Source organism: Delphinapterus leucas, chromosome X, assembly GCF_059928025.1.
Source record: "Delphinapterus leucas isolate spDelLeu-1000000601 "Yukka" chromosome X, BTC_Dleu_Yukka2, whole genome shotgun sequence".
Lineage (NCBI taxonomy): Eukaryota > Metazoa > Chordata > Mammalia > Artiodactyla > Monodontidae > Delphinapterus > Delphinapterus leucas.
The window spans coordinates 88916000-88931670 of record NC_143150.1 but is presented as its reverse complement, the minus strand read 5'-3'; the positions used below and the strand labels follow the sequence as shown (position 1 = coordinate 88931670).

The 15671-nt window shown below is 36.9% G+C and overlaps 1 protein-coding gene across 1 annotated transcript in view; it reads right to left on the bottom strand.

The window, feature by feature from the left end:
- Positions 1-15671, bottom strand: part of DGKK (diacylglycerol kinase kappa) — a 160458-nt gene that overhangs the window by 61490 nt on the left and 83297 nt on the right. The window contains exons 5-7 of the mRNA XM_089904546.1: positions 8581-8716; positions 8003-8109; positions 7548-7673 (exon numbers count right to left, since the gene is read on the bottom strand). Of these exons, the coding sequence (XP_089760672.1) occupies positions 7548-7673; positions 8003-8109; positions 8581-8716 (369 nt within the window). The remainder of the gene's footprint in view (positions 1-7547; positions 7674-8002; positions 8110-8580; positions 8717-15671) is intronic.

Below are 15671 nucleotides of genomic sequence, written 5' to 3'. Positions count from 1 at the left end.
ATAAGGCCACAGACACCCCAAAAATACACCACCAGATGTGGACCTGCCCACCAGAAAGACAAGATCCAGCCTCATCCACCAGAACACAGGCACTAGTCCCCTCCACCAGGAAGCCTACACAACCCACTGAACCAACTTTAGCCACTGGGGACAGACACCAAAAACAACGGGAACTACGAACCTGCAGCCTGCAAAAAGGAGACCCCAAACACAGTAAAATAAGCAAAATGAGAAGACAGAAAAACACACAGCAGATGAAGGAGCAAGATAAAACCCCACCAGACCTAACAAATGAAGAGGAAATAGGCAGTCTACCTGAAAAAATAATTCAGGACACTGATAGTAAAGATGATCCAAAATCTTGGAAATAGAACAGAGAAAATTCAAGAAACATTTAACAAGGACCTAGAAGAACTAAAGGTGAAACGAGCAATGATGAACAACACAATAAATGAAATTAAAAATACTCTAGAGGGGATCAATAGCAGAATAACTGAGGCAGAAGAACGGACAAATGACCTGGAAGATAAAATAGTGGAAATAACTACTGCAGAGCAGAATAAAGAAAAAAGAATGAAAAGAACTGAGGACAGTCTCAGAGACCTCTGGGACAACATTAAATGCACCAACATTCGAATTATAAGAGTCCCAGGAGAAGAAGAGAAAAAGAAAGGGACTGAGAAAATATTTGAAGAGATTATAGTTGAAAACTTCCCTAATATGGGAAAGGAAATAGTTAATCAACTCCAGGAAGCACAGAGAGTCCCATACAGGAAAAATCCAAGGAGAAACATGCCAAGACACAGTAATCAAACTGTCAAAAATTAAATAAAAAGAAAACATATTAAAAGCAGCAAGGGAAAAACAACAAATAACACACAAGAGAATCCACATAAGGTTAAGAGCTGATCTTTCAGCAGAAACTCTGCAAGCCAGAAGGGACTGGCAGGACATATTTAAAGTGATGAAGGAGAAAAACCTACAACCAAGATTACTCTATCCAGCTAGGATCTCATTCAGATTTGATGGAGAAATTAAAAACTCTACAGACAAGCAAAAGCTGAGAGAGTTCAGCACCACCAAACCAGCTTTACAACAAATGCTAAAGGATCTTCTCTAGGCAAGAAACACAAGAGAAGGAAAAGACCTACAATAACAAACCCAAAACAATTAAGAAAATGGGAATAGGAACATACATACTGATAATTACCTTAAATGTAAATGGATTAAATGGTCCCACCAAAAGAAACAGATTGGCTGAACGGATACAAAAACAAGAACCATATATATGCTGTCTACAAGAGACCCACTTCAGACCTAGGGACACATACAGACTGAAAGTGAGGAGATGTTAAAAGATATACCATGCAAATGGAAACCAAAAAAAGCTGGAGTAGCACTTCTCGTATCAGACAAAACAGACATTAAAATAAAGACTATTACAAGAGACAAAGAAGGACACTACATAATGATCAAGGGATTGATCCAAGAAGAAGATATAACAATTGTAAATATTTATGCACCCAACATAGGAGCACCGCAATACATAAGGCAAATGCTAACAGCCATAAAAGGGGAAATCGACAGTAACACATTCATAGTAGGGGACTTTAACACCCCACTTTCACCAATGGACTGATCATCCAAAATGAAAATAAATAAGGAAACACAAGCTTTAAATGATACATTAAATAAGATGGACTTAACTAATATTTATAGGACACTCCATCCAAAAACAACAGAATAAACATTTTTCTCAAGTGCTCATGGAACATTCTCCAGGATAGATCATATCTTGGGTCACAAATCAAGCCTTGGTAACTTTAAGAAAACTGAAATCGTATCAAGTATCTTTTCCGACCACAGCGCTATGAGACTAGATATCAATTACAGGAAAAGATCTGTAAAAAAAACACAAACACATGGAGGCTAAACAATACACTAATGGATAAAGAAGAAGTGGCACATATATACAATGGAATATTACTCAGCCATAAAAAGAAATGAAATTGGGTTATTTGTACTGAGGTGGATGGATCTAGAGTCTGTCATACAGAGTGAAGTAAGTCAGAAAGAGAAAAACAAATACTGTATGCTAACAGATACATATGGAATCTAAGAAAAAAAATGTCATGAAGAACCTACAGGTAAGATGGGAATAAAGACACAGACCTACTAGAGAATGGCCTCGAGGATATGGGGAGGGGGAAGGGTGAGCTGTGCCAAAGTGAGAGAGTGGCATGGACATATATACACTGCCAAACATAAAATAGATAGCTAGTGGGAAGCAGCTGCATAGCACAGGGAGATCAACTCGGTGCTTTGTGACCACCTAGAGGGGTGGGATAGGGAGGGTGGGAGGGAGGGAGACGCAAGAGCGAAGAGATATGGGAACATATGTATATGTATAACTGATTCACTTGTTATAAATCAGAAACTAACACACAATTTTAAAGCAATTATACTCCAATAAAGATGGAAAAAAATAATAAACAATACACTACTTATAACGAAGTGATCACTGAAGACATCAAAGAGGGAATCGAAAAATACCTAGAAACAAATCACAATGGAGACACGATGACCCAAAATCTATGGGATGCAGCAAAAGCAGTTCTAAGAGGGAAGTTTATAGCAATACAATCCTACCTTAAGAAACAGAAAACATCTCGAATAAACAACCTAACCTTACACCTAAAGCAATTAGAGAAAGAAGAACAAAAAAACTCCAAAGTTAGCAGAAGGAAAGAAATCATAAAGATTAGATCAGAAATAAATGAAAAAGAAATGAACAAAATGATAGCAAAGATCAATAAAACTAAAAGCTGGTTCTTTGAGAAGATAAACACATTTGATAAACCATTAGCCAGACTCCTCAAGAAAAAAAGGGAGAAGACTCAAATCAATAGAATTAGAAATGAAAAAGGAGAAGTAAAAACTGACACTGCAGAAATACAAAAGATCATGAGAGATTACTACAAGCAACTCTATGCCAATACAATGTACCACCTGGAAGAAATGGACAAATTCTTAGAAATGCATAACCTGCCAAGACTGAATCAGGAAGAAATAGAAAATATGAACAGACCAATCACAAGCACTGAAATCGAAACTGTGAGTAAAAATCTTCCAACAAGCAAAAGCTCAGGACTAGATGCCTTCACAGGAGAATTCTACCAAACATTTAGAGACGAGCTAACACCTATCCTTCGCAAACTCTTCCAAAATATAGCAGAGGGAGGAACACTCCCAAACTCATTCTACGAGGCCACCATCACTCTGATACCAAAACCAGACAAGGATGTCACAAAGAAAGAAAACTACATGCCAATATCACTGATGAACATAGATGCAAAAATCCTCAACAAAATACTAGCAAACAGAACCCAACAGCACATTAAAAGGATAATACACCATGATCAAGTGGGGTGTATTCCAGGAAAGCAAGGATTCTTCAATATACGCAAATCAATCAACGTGATACACCATATTAACAAATTGAAGGAGAAAAACCATATGATCATCTCAGTAGGTGCAGACAAAGCTTTCAACAAAATTCAACACCCATTTATGATAAAAACTCTACAGAAAGTAGACATAGAGGGAACTTACCTCAACATAATAAAGGCCATATATGAGAAATCCACAGCCAACATCATTCTCAGTGGTGAAAAACTGAAACCATTTCCACTAAGGTCAGGAACAAGACAAGGTTGCCCACTGTCATCACTATTATTCACCATAGTTTTGGATATTTTAGCCACGGCAATCAGAGAAGAAAAAAAAAATAAAAGGAATCCAAATCGGAAAAGAAGAAGTAAAACAGTCACTGTTTGCAGATCACATGATACTACACATAGAAAATCCTAAAGATGCTACCAGAAAACTAGTAGAGCTAATCAATGAATTTGGTAGAGTAGCAGGATACAAAATTAGTGCACAGAAGTCTCTGGCATTCCTATACACTAATGGTGAAAAATCTGAAAGAGAAATTAAGGAAACCCTCTCACTTACCATTGCAATAAAAAGAATAAAACACCTAGGAATAAAACTACCTAAGGAGACCAAAGGCCTGTATGCAGAAAACTATAAAACACTGATGAAAGAAATTAAAGATGAACAAACAGGTGGAGAGATATATCATGTTCTTGGATAGGAAGAATCAACATGTGAAAATGACTATACTTCCCAAAGCAATCTACAGATTCAATGCAATCTCTATCAAACTACCAGTGACATTTTTCACAGAAGTAGAACAAAAAATTTTACAATTGGTATGGAAACACATAAGACCCCGAATAGCCAAAGCAATCTTGAGAAAGAGAAATGGATCTGGAGGAATCAGGCTGCCTGACTTCAGATTATACTACAAAGCTACAGTAATCAAGACAATATGGTACTGGCACAGAAACAGAAATATAGAACAATGGAACAGGATAGAAAGCCCAGAGATAAACCCATGCACATACAGTCACCTTATCTTTGCCAAAGGAGGCAAGAATATACAATGGAGAAAAGACAGCCTCTTCAATAAGTGGTGCTGGGGAAACTGGACAGCTACATGGAAAAGAATGAAATGAGAACACTCCATAACACCATTCACAAAAATAAACTCAAAATGTATTAAAGACCTAAATATAAGGCCAGACACTATCAAACTCTTAGAGGAAAACATGGGCAGAACACTCTGTGACATACATCATAGCAAGATCCTTTTTGACCCACCTCCTAGAGAAATGGAAATAAAAAAAAAATTAAACAAATGGGATGTGATGAAACTTAAAAGCTTTTGCACAGCAATGGAAACCATAAACAAGATGAAAGGACAACCCTCAGAATGGGAGAAAATATTTGCAAAAGAAGCAACTGACAAAGGATTAATTTCCAAAATTTACAAGCATCTCATTCAGCTCAATATCAAAAAAACAAACAACTCAATCCAAAAATTGGCAGAAAACTTAAATAGACATTTTTCCAAAGAAGATATACAGATTGCCAACAAGTACATGAAAGGATGCTCAACATCACTAATCATTAGAGAAATGCAAATCAAAACTCCAATGAGGTATCACCTCACACCAGTCAGGATGGCCATCATCAAAACATCTACAAACAATAAATGCTGGAGAGGGTGTGGAGCAAAGGGAACCCTCTTGCACTGTTGCTGGGAATGTAAATTGATAGAGCCACTGTGGAGAACATTATGGATGTGCCTTAAAAAACTAAAAGTAGAGGAATCCTATGATCCTGCAATCCTGCTCCTGGGCATATATCTGTAGAAAAACATGGTTTAAAAGGATACATGTACCCCAATGTTCATTGCAGTGCTGTTTACAATAGCCAAGACATGGAAGCAACCTAAATGTCCATCGACAGATGAATGGATAAGGAAGATGTGGTACATATATACAGTGGAATATTACTCAGCCATTAAAAAGAATGAAATAATGCCTTTTGAGGCAACATGGATGGACCCGGAGATTATCATACTAAGTGAAGTAAGTCAGACAGTGGAAGACAAATATCATATGATATCTCTTATGTGCGGAATCTAAAAAAAGTGATACAAATGAATTTGTTTACAAAATAGAAACAGATTCACAGACTTAGAGAACGAACTCATGGTTACCAGTGGGGAAGGGTCGGGGGGAGAGATAGACTGGGAGTTTGGGATTGACATGTACACACTGCTGTATTTGAAATAGAAAACCAAAAAGGACCTACTGTATAGAACAGGGAATGCTGCTCAATATTCTGTAATAACCTAAATTGGAAAAGAATTTGAAAAAGAATAGATACATCTATATGAATAACTGAACCACTTTGCTGTATCTCTGAAACTAACACAACACTGTTAATCAATTAAGCTCCAATATAAAATGAAAAAATATTTTTATAGTTGGCAGAAGGCCTAAATAGACTTTTTTTTCCAAAGGAGACATACAGAATGCCAACAGGAACATGAAAAGATGTTCAACATTGCTAATCATCAGGGAAATGCACATGAAAACTGCAACGAGGCATCACCTCACACCAGTCAGAATGGCCATCACCAAAATATCTACAAATAATAAATGCTGGAGAGGATGTAGAGAAAAGTGAACCCTCCTACACTGTTTTTGGGAATGTTATTTAGTGCAGCCACTATGAAGAACGGTATGGACGTTCCTCAGAAAACTAAAAATAGAGCTACCACATGATCCAGCAATTCTGCTTCTGGGTATACATCTGAAGAAAAAGAAAACACTAATTCAAAAAGATACATGCACCCCAATGTTCATAGCAGCATTCTTCGTAATAGTGAAGATATGGAAGCAACCTTAGTGTCTATCAACAGATGAATGGATAAAGAACAAGTGTCATACACACACACACACACACACACACACACACACACAATGGAATACTACTCAGCCATAAATAAGAGTGAAAATTTGCCATCTGCAACAACATGGATGGACCTGGAGGGTATTATCCTAAGAGAAATAAGTCAGACAGAGAAAGACAAATATTGTATGTTATCACTTATATATGAAATCTAAAAAATAAAGAAAACTAGTTAATATAACAAAAAATATATACTCACAGGTATAGAGAACAAACTAGTATTTACTAGTTTGGGGGAGGTATCAGATAGGGGTAGGGGATTAAGAGGTACAAATTATTATGCATAAAATAAATAAGCTACAAGGATATACAGTACAGCACAGGGAATATAGCCAATATTTTATAATATATATAAATAGAGTATAATCTTTAAAAATTGTGAATCACTATGTTGTACACCTAAAACTTACATAATATTGTAAATCAACTATACCTTGATAAATAAAAAAATTCCATCAGAATATCATTAGATAAAAAAATATCTCCAGACATTGTCAAATGTGTCCTGTGGGTGGGGGAATATACCCCCAGTTGAGAACCACTGGTTTAAAGGCATGGTAATGTTGTAGTTAAGAGCACAGTTTTTACACAATTATGTATGAATCAAGACTCTTTTTCTTACTGGCTTCATGACCTTGAGCAAATCACTTCACTTTTCTGAACCTCATTTTCCTCTCTTCTGTAAGTGGGAACAACAAGGCCTGGTTTAGGGTTGTTGTAAGGATTTTATGAGATCATGTATATAAAACACTCAATACATAGTGGCAATAATAATGTGCTAATATTATTAACCATTATTAATTAACAAAGATTGCAATTTCCTAGGAAATGGTGAATGAGGAAAGGAGGTGGTTTCTTAAGGGTATACTCAGAACTAACTTTTTAATTGCCCCTACTGTCATAAGAGAATTCAGCTCTTCCCATTTGCTAGTAGTCCTCACCTTCAAAGATAAGAGGGAGTATTAAGTCTTTCTCTCAAAGATTCCATAGCTAATTCTGGAAAGGCAGGATACTGAGCTCTATACTATGGAATCTGTATAATCTATTTTGGGGTAAGGGTCTCTGAGATTTCTATCTATGTGTAGGCGCAATCAAACTCCAACCCACCCCTTCTCTAGAAGTCAGCTCTCTAAGTATCAAAGAGATGAGAAGCGTCTTACCGTAGAATTACACCAGAGACACCGGAAATCTTGAAGTCTCTGATAACTGCCACAGTTCTTGTGACATACTGCGCACTGAGAACTGACAGATATGTTTCCTTCTACCCACTGATGAGGCATAGTTTTCTGAAGGATAAAAAGAGACAAGAGGTAGAAGTTAGAGATATAAGGAGAGGAAGGGCCAGCTGGAATAACTATACTACCCCATGGAGGACACTAGACAACCCCAAGGAAGTTTCCCATCATCCTTCCCTCCCCACTCCCATGCTAGTGACAAATGACAGGTGGGAGCTGCGGGGGAGGCTTTCATTCTTCTAGATTTGTTGGATCATAAGCCTGGGAATGAAGCCTACTTGGGTTGTCTGGAAACAGGAAGAAGTCTTCCTCCCCCTGTGTGTCGTGACTGAAGGAGAGATGGAAAAGGGTGATTATGAGAAAGCATGGCTGGTACTCACTACTTCATCTGCAGGCATGAGGAGGTCATCAGTAATGGATAATGTATTCCATTTGCAATCTTTGCTTGCTCTTAAAGCACATAATCTGTGAGACTTTACTTTGCACACTGTGAAAGAGGAAGAAAAAAAGATGGATGTGAATCTGGTGACAATGAAGATTCTAACTTCCTTCCCTAAGCTGCTCTAAAAGTTAGAACCTAGATGCATCTAAGTAGTTGTGACTTAACTCCAAAGGCTTATTTTCCATATATTTCAGTTTCTTTGTATTCTTCCCAGCCAAATTTTCTATTACCTGACTTGAATTGAAATTGATGGTAAGAATGAGGTGATTTCTATTTTTCCAAACCTGTGACTGCACTGTCCAATCCTCCCAGACCCAACCCTCCCTTTTGATTAATGAGAATTCCCCCTCATGCCAGTTTCCTCCCGTCTCCTTTCCCCTGTCTGTTAAGTGTCAGGGTTAACCTTACACTAGAATCAGTGACCTAATGTGAGTCAATGATACTAAAGCCTCATGAGCTCCTTCACACCCATCTCCACCCATTGACCTCCACTTCCTAAAGGAATCAGAAATGTACCTTCACAGATGATAACATTTCGAGATAAGGCAGGAATGGTCCCTCGACAAACGTTGCAGTGCTGGGTCCGGGGACTGTGGCTTGAGTACCAATAGTGCATTCCAACAAGAAAAGGGTTGTTTTCTGCTGCAGGTATCTAAAATAAATCAAAGAGAAGAAAGAATAGAGAGTTAACCACAGAGACAGATTAGGGAAGGCCAGAAGATCTGAATGCTAAGGCTGAAATGGCCAGCTACATAAGGTGTCAGAGCATGTGAAGAGGAAGAATCAAAGTTGAGCCAATGCTTAACAAATCTCCCATCTCTGTTTTTTCCCAGTGGTTTTAAAAAGGGAAAAGGAATGAGGGGGTGGTAGATCCTGGAACAGGGACTGAAGGCAGGAGTGATGATCTTTATACTCCTTGGCTAAACCATTTCATTGGTTTAGCCTAAGCAAAATTAGTTCTGTTAGTCTTGGCCTTGGCCCTCTTTGAGTAGTCAGCAAAAGGAGGCTGTGAGTAGGAAATGCAGTGATATCCAAGCCCTCTTGCCAGGCAAGAAAGGGAGGAGGCAGGGCTCTGACTCTAGGCTAAGGAATGCTTGTCAGGCTTTAGCTGCCTCCTGGAGATATACATTACCCTTCCTGGACCTGCTGCTGCCAAGTGAGGAGAGCATTGCATTGCTGGGACAACAGTTTCATTTCAGAGGCTTCTGGTCCCAGTATTCTTTTCTGAATAACATGCTCTGACTGCCTATAGCAATTTCCTGGTTAATCAATTTAATTTATTCAAAATTCATTAAATTTTTACTGAGTAACTGCTATGTGCTTGGCACTTTTCAAGGCACTGATGAACAAGATAAAGTCTCTGCCCTCATGGAATGGCATTCTGTTTGGTGTCCTCTTTCATGGTATTCAATTTGACATTTACTATTAACCTCCCTATAAATGCTACATTTGTTTATCACAGCCTGACTCTCATGACTGTGGGGCTGGCACAGGGCATACCAGAAACTAGTTTTGGGGTTAAAAGGGGAAGGGGAAGAGTGGGCACCAAAAACTTCCAAATTTGTTCTGGGTGTGCATTCCACAGGACACTTCCACCTTTTCTATAATTCCTGTGAATGTCTGATCTCTTCCTTCTCTGCCTTCCTCTGGAATGTAGACATAAGCATATGCATTCAGCTTTTTATTCTGGATGTTATAATCGGTTGGGTGTGTAAAGGCATAAGACTTTTAAATGAACTATATATTCTTCCTGATGCCAGCTGATACTGGTCCACTAGAGAGAGAGACAGAGAGGGAAAGAGAGAAAGCGCTATTGAGGGATCTGCCATATTTAGTGTTCAACCTTGATCAATTTATAGGAATTCATTATCTAAAACATAGCCTGTACATGGTATTCCCTGATCCCTCCTTCCCCCTCTGGCATGCCGTTTATGTGCTAAGCTGCTGTTGGAATGACCAGGAAGCTTCTGGAAGGAAAAGCTACTTTGATGCACTAAAGGCTCACCTAGTATGGAGTCACTTTGTGATTGTATTATTTTTTGCATACTGAAACCCTGGCAAAGTTCCGAGAAGATCAAAGTAGAGTGGAGAGTCCTGAGGAAGTGACATAGTCTTGGCTTTGACATGCTGAGCAACTAGCACCTTTCTACTTCCCACTAGATTATAAATTTACAAGTACCTTCCTTCCTTCCAACCTCCTTCTTTCCTCCAATAATTACTAAGAGCGACTTTGTGTCATCTATAAAGCTAGACACTGGAGATTCAGAGATGAATGATCCATAGTTCTTGCCCTCACGGAGCTCATAGTCTACTGTAGGAGACAACTTCCTAAACAGATGACTCCAGTGTAGAGTGAAAAGTGAGCTCTCCTATAATGTTCAAGATTCTACAGGACAAATGAAAGAAATGATGAACTCTGCCTGGGTGGAATATTGAATGTCATGCTCCAATTATTTACAGAATATAAAAATATATAAAATGGAAATTGCTTTGGTTCAGCAGTGGAGGAGGTGGGACTTTTATTCCTTAAGTACATCCTATTGTATAAGAAAACTTTGGTGCATACCACCCTGGATGAGTACATGTTGTATGCTGAATTGTGTCCCCTGCCAAAATATGTTCAAGTACCTGGTACCTGTGAATGTGACCTTATTTGAAAATAGAATCTTTATAGATATAATCAATTTAAGATGTTGTCATAATGGATTAGTGACTGGTGTCCTTTCCCTCTTTTTATTAAATTAAAAAAATTTTTTAACATCTTTATTGGAGTATAATTGCTTTACAATGGTGTGCTAGTTTCTGCTTTATAACAAAGTGAATCAGTTATACATATACATATGTTCCCATATCTTTTCCCTCTTGCGTCTCCCTCCCTCCCACCCTCCTTATCCCACCCCTCTAGGTGGTCACAAAGCACTGAGCTGATCTCCCTGTGCTATGTGGCTGCTTCCCACTAGCTATCTATTTTACGTTTGGTTGTGTATATATGTCCATGCCACTCCCTTACTTTGTCCCAGTTTACCCTTCCCCCTCCCTGTATCCTCAAGTCCATTCTCTAGTAGGTCTGCGTCTTTATTCCCGTCTTGCCCCTAGGTTCTTCATGACCATTTTTTTGTTTGTTTTTTAGATTCCATATATATGTGTTCGCATACAGTATTTGTTTTTCTCTTTCTGACTTACTTCACTCTGTATGACAGACTCTATGTCCACCAACCTCACTAAAAATAACTCAATTTCATTTCTTTTTATGGCTGAGTAATATTCCATTGTATATATGTGCCATATCTTCTTTATCCATTCATCTGTTGAAGGACATTTAGGTTGATTCCATGTCCTGGCTATTGTAAATAGATCTGCAATGAACATTTTGGTACACAACTCTTTGAATTACGTTTTTCTCAGGGTATATGCCCAGTAGTGGGATCACTGGGTCATATGGTAGTTCTATTTTTAGTTTTTTAAGGAACCTCCATACTGGTCTCCATAGTGGCTGTATCAATTTACATTCCCACCAACAGTGCAAGAGGGTTCCCTTTTCTCCACACCCTCTCCAGCATTTATTGTTTGTAGATGTTTTGATGATGGCCATTATGACCGGTGTGAGATGGTATCTCATTGTAGAAGAGGGAAATTTGGACAGACACAGGAGAGACATCATGTGATAATAGAGGCAGAGATTGGAATGATGCATCTACAAGCCAAGGTATGCCTGCAATCACCAGAAGCTAAGAAGAGGCAAAGAAGGATTCTCTTCTAGAGCCTTCAGAAAGAGCACAGTCCTGCCAACCCATTGATTTTGTACTTCTAGACTCCAGAACTGTGAGAGAGGTATCTTAATTCACCCAGTTTGTGGATTTGATATGGCAGTCCTGGGAAACTAACACAGTATGTCATTACAGGCCTTTCTATTAATTGACACAGATTAAAAATTGACTTTGAAGACAGATGAAGAACTGTGGCATGTATACAAACCACTGATCTCTGAATGTTAAGGCTTTTAATGTGTGGTTGTTGGGTTTTATGTTTGATTTTTATGCTCTCTAAAATACATAGGTTAATACATTCATGCAGAGATCATCACTCCAATCTGATTCTTCACTGTTTTAGAGCAGCTAAGGCTATTTTCTCCATCTCCTGAATCTCTTTCAGTATAATCCAGAACCCAGATAGGTTCATTAATTATTTGTCTATTCATTAAAGGAGATCTTGTCAGTCCAGGTGTTTGGTAAACTCTAAAACACTGTTCAAGTGTGAGGACTTAATAATATTAAGTATTTTCAAAGTGCATAAAAGTCTCAAGTGAAACATCCCATAAAGCACAAAATCTTCTAAAGATGTGTTTCCTTAAAAGAATCTTGTTTGGGATGGTTTATTTGATGAAAGGCTGTGTTTAGATAAAACAAAACTAGTAGTTTTACTGTAACTTGAAGCCAACTTCTTTGTTATATCAAGGTTTTGGAAACTACAGAATGTTAGGGCCTCCCAGGTTGGCCATTGGTAGGGTGACCATATCATCCAAATCAGGACACTTTGAACAGTGAAAGGGGGAGGTATAGTATGTAATTATGCTGGAACAATAAGTGTAAATTGTGTTCATCCTGAGAAAACCACTAGCCATGGAGATGCTACACATGAGCTAGAGAGTCATTTATCCAGTTTGAATCTATTTGTTGATCTATACAGCCTAGTTGTCTGGCTTGGTACCACTTAGTTGCCTATCGGGCTACCACATACTCACAAGGGGTGGGGACTAGAGGAGAGAAAAGATAATTAGGTAAAATTTAAGATGTCTTTCCAAGAGCATGGATTTAGAGTTAGGAGAGCTAAGATCTCAATTCTGTCACAATAAATTACGTGATTTCAGGCAAGGCAACTGAACTCCTCTGAGGTTTCTTTCTCACCTACTTAATGAAATCTTAGAATCATAAGCTTTTCAAGTTGAAAGCAATGCTTGAATTCATCTAGTCTACCCACCAGAAAAACTAATTTTCTTTTTTAAATTGAATTTTAAAATTGAGGTATATTTGACAATTAAAATTGTACATATTGAATTTAATGATTTGATATACATATGTAGTGAAATAATCACCACAATCAAGCTAATTAACTTATCACCTAGGATAGTTACCACTTTCTCTCCTTCTTTTTTTTTTTGTATGTGTGTTAGAGCACTTAAGATCTTCTCTCTTAGCAAATTTTAGTATAAAATAAATGATTGTTACTTACGGTCACATTGTTGTACATTAGACCTCCAGAACTTATTCTCCTGCATAACTGAAACTTTGTACCGCTTAACCAACATCTCCCCATTTCCCCCTCTCCTCAGCACTTGGTAACCACCATTCTTCTCTCTGCTTCTAGAGTTCCAACGATTTTAGATTCCACATATAAATGAGAACATACAGTATTGTCTTTCTCTGTTTGGCTTATTTAATGTAGCATACTTTCTTCAGGCTCATCTGTGTTGTTACAACTGGCAAGATTTCCTTCTTTTTTTCAGGCTGAACAATATTCGATTGTATTTGTGTATGTATATATCTATATCTATATCACATTTTAAAAATCCATTTTATCCATTGAGGGACAGTTAGGTTGTGTCTGTATCTTGGCTGTTGTGAATAATGCTGAAAGAAACATGGGAGTTCTGATATCTCTTCAAGATGCTGATTTCATTTCCTTTGGATATATACCCAGAAGTGAGATTGCTGGGTCATAAGGTAGTTATATTTTTAATACTTTGAGAAACCTCAGTACTACTTTCCATAATGGCTGTACCAATTTATAGTCCCATCAAAAGTGCACAAGTTTTCTCTTTTCTCCTCATTCTTGTCAGCACTTGTTGTCTCTTGTGTTGTTTTTTTTTTGCCATATCACACGGCATGAGGGATCTTAGTTCCCCAACCAGGGATTAAACCTGCACCCCCTACAGTGTAAGCTCAGAGTCTTAACCATTGGACTACCAGGGAAGTTCCTCTTTTTTGCTTTTCTTTTTCTTCTTTTTAAATTTGAAGTATAGTTGATTTACATATTGTGTTAGTTTCAGGTGTACAGCAAGGTGATTTAGTTATACATACATATATATCTATTTTTTTCAGATCTTTTAAAAATAATTATATATTTTTTATTTTAGCAAAGATTCAGAATATATCTCTTTAAGAAAAAAGAGTTACATCATACAATCTTTTGAAAATATACATTCATATATTGGTTTTGTCCTATGATTAATTTGATTACTAAAAGTTGTAAAGTGCAGCTAAATTTGAGAGCCAAGTTATTAGTAGTTAAAGACTGATTTGCTTTTTTTAAATTGAAGTATAGTTGATTTACAATATTGTGTTAGTTTCGGGTGTACAGCAAAGTGATTCAATTATATAGATATATATTCTTTCAGATTATTTTCCATTATAGGTTATTATAAGATATTGAATATGGTTCCCTGTGCAAACAGTAAATCCTTTTTGCTTATCTATTTTATGTATAGTAGTTTGTATCTATTAATCCCATACTCCTTTTTTTAAAGTTTATTGTGAAGTTATTTTACATTATTTTATCATTATGTGGCATTAGGAGATTTTCAAAAATTTATTTATTTATTTTTATTGAAGTATAGTTGATTTACAATGTTGTGTTAGTTTCAGATGTACAGCAAAGTGATTCAGTTATACATACATATATATCTATTTTTTCAGATCTTTTAAAAATATATTATTTTTATTTTAGCAAAGAGTCAGAATATATCTCTTTAAGAAAAAAGAGTTACATCATACAATCTTTTGAAAATATACATCCATGTATTGGCTTTGCCCTACAACTAATTTGACTACTGAAAGTTGTAAAGTGCAGCTAAATTTGGGAGCCAAGTTATTAATAGTTAAAGACTGATTTGCTTTTTTAAATTGAAGTATAGTTGATTTACAGTGTTGTATTAGTTTCAGGTATACAGCAAAGTGATTCAGTTATATATTATATATATGTTACATATAATATATATATATTCATTCTTTTTCAGATTCTTTTCCCATATAGGTTATTACAGAATATTGAGTATAGTTCCCTGTGCTATACAGTAGGTCTTTGTTGGTTATCTATTTTATATATAGTAGTGTATATATGTTAATCTCATACTTCTAATTTATCCCTCCCCACTTCCTTTCCCCTTTGATAACCATAAGTTTGTTTTCTATGTCTGTGAGTCTGTTTCTGTTGTGTACACAGATTCATTAGTATTGATTTTTAGATTCCACATATAAGTGATACAATATTTGTCTTTGTCTGACTTACTCCACTAAGTATAATATTCTCTAGGGCCATTCATGTTGCTGCAAATGACAATCTTTCATTCTTTTTTTTATGGCTGAGTAATATACCAATGTATATATATCTCACATCTTCTTAAGCCAATAGTTTGTTGATGGACACTTGGGTTGTTTCCATGTCTTGGCTATTGTAAATAGTGCTGCTATGAACATTGGAGTGCATGTATCTTTTTGAATTAGAGTTTTCATCTACCCAGGAATGGGACTGCTGTGTCATATGGTAGTTCTATTTTTAGTTTTTAAAGGAACCTCTGTACTCTTTTCCACAGTGGTTGCACCAATTTGCAT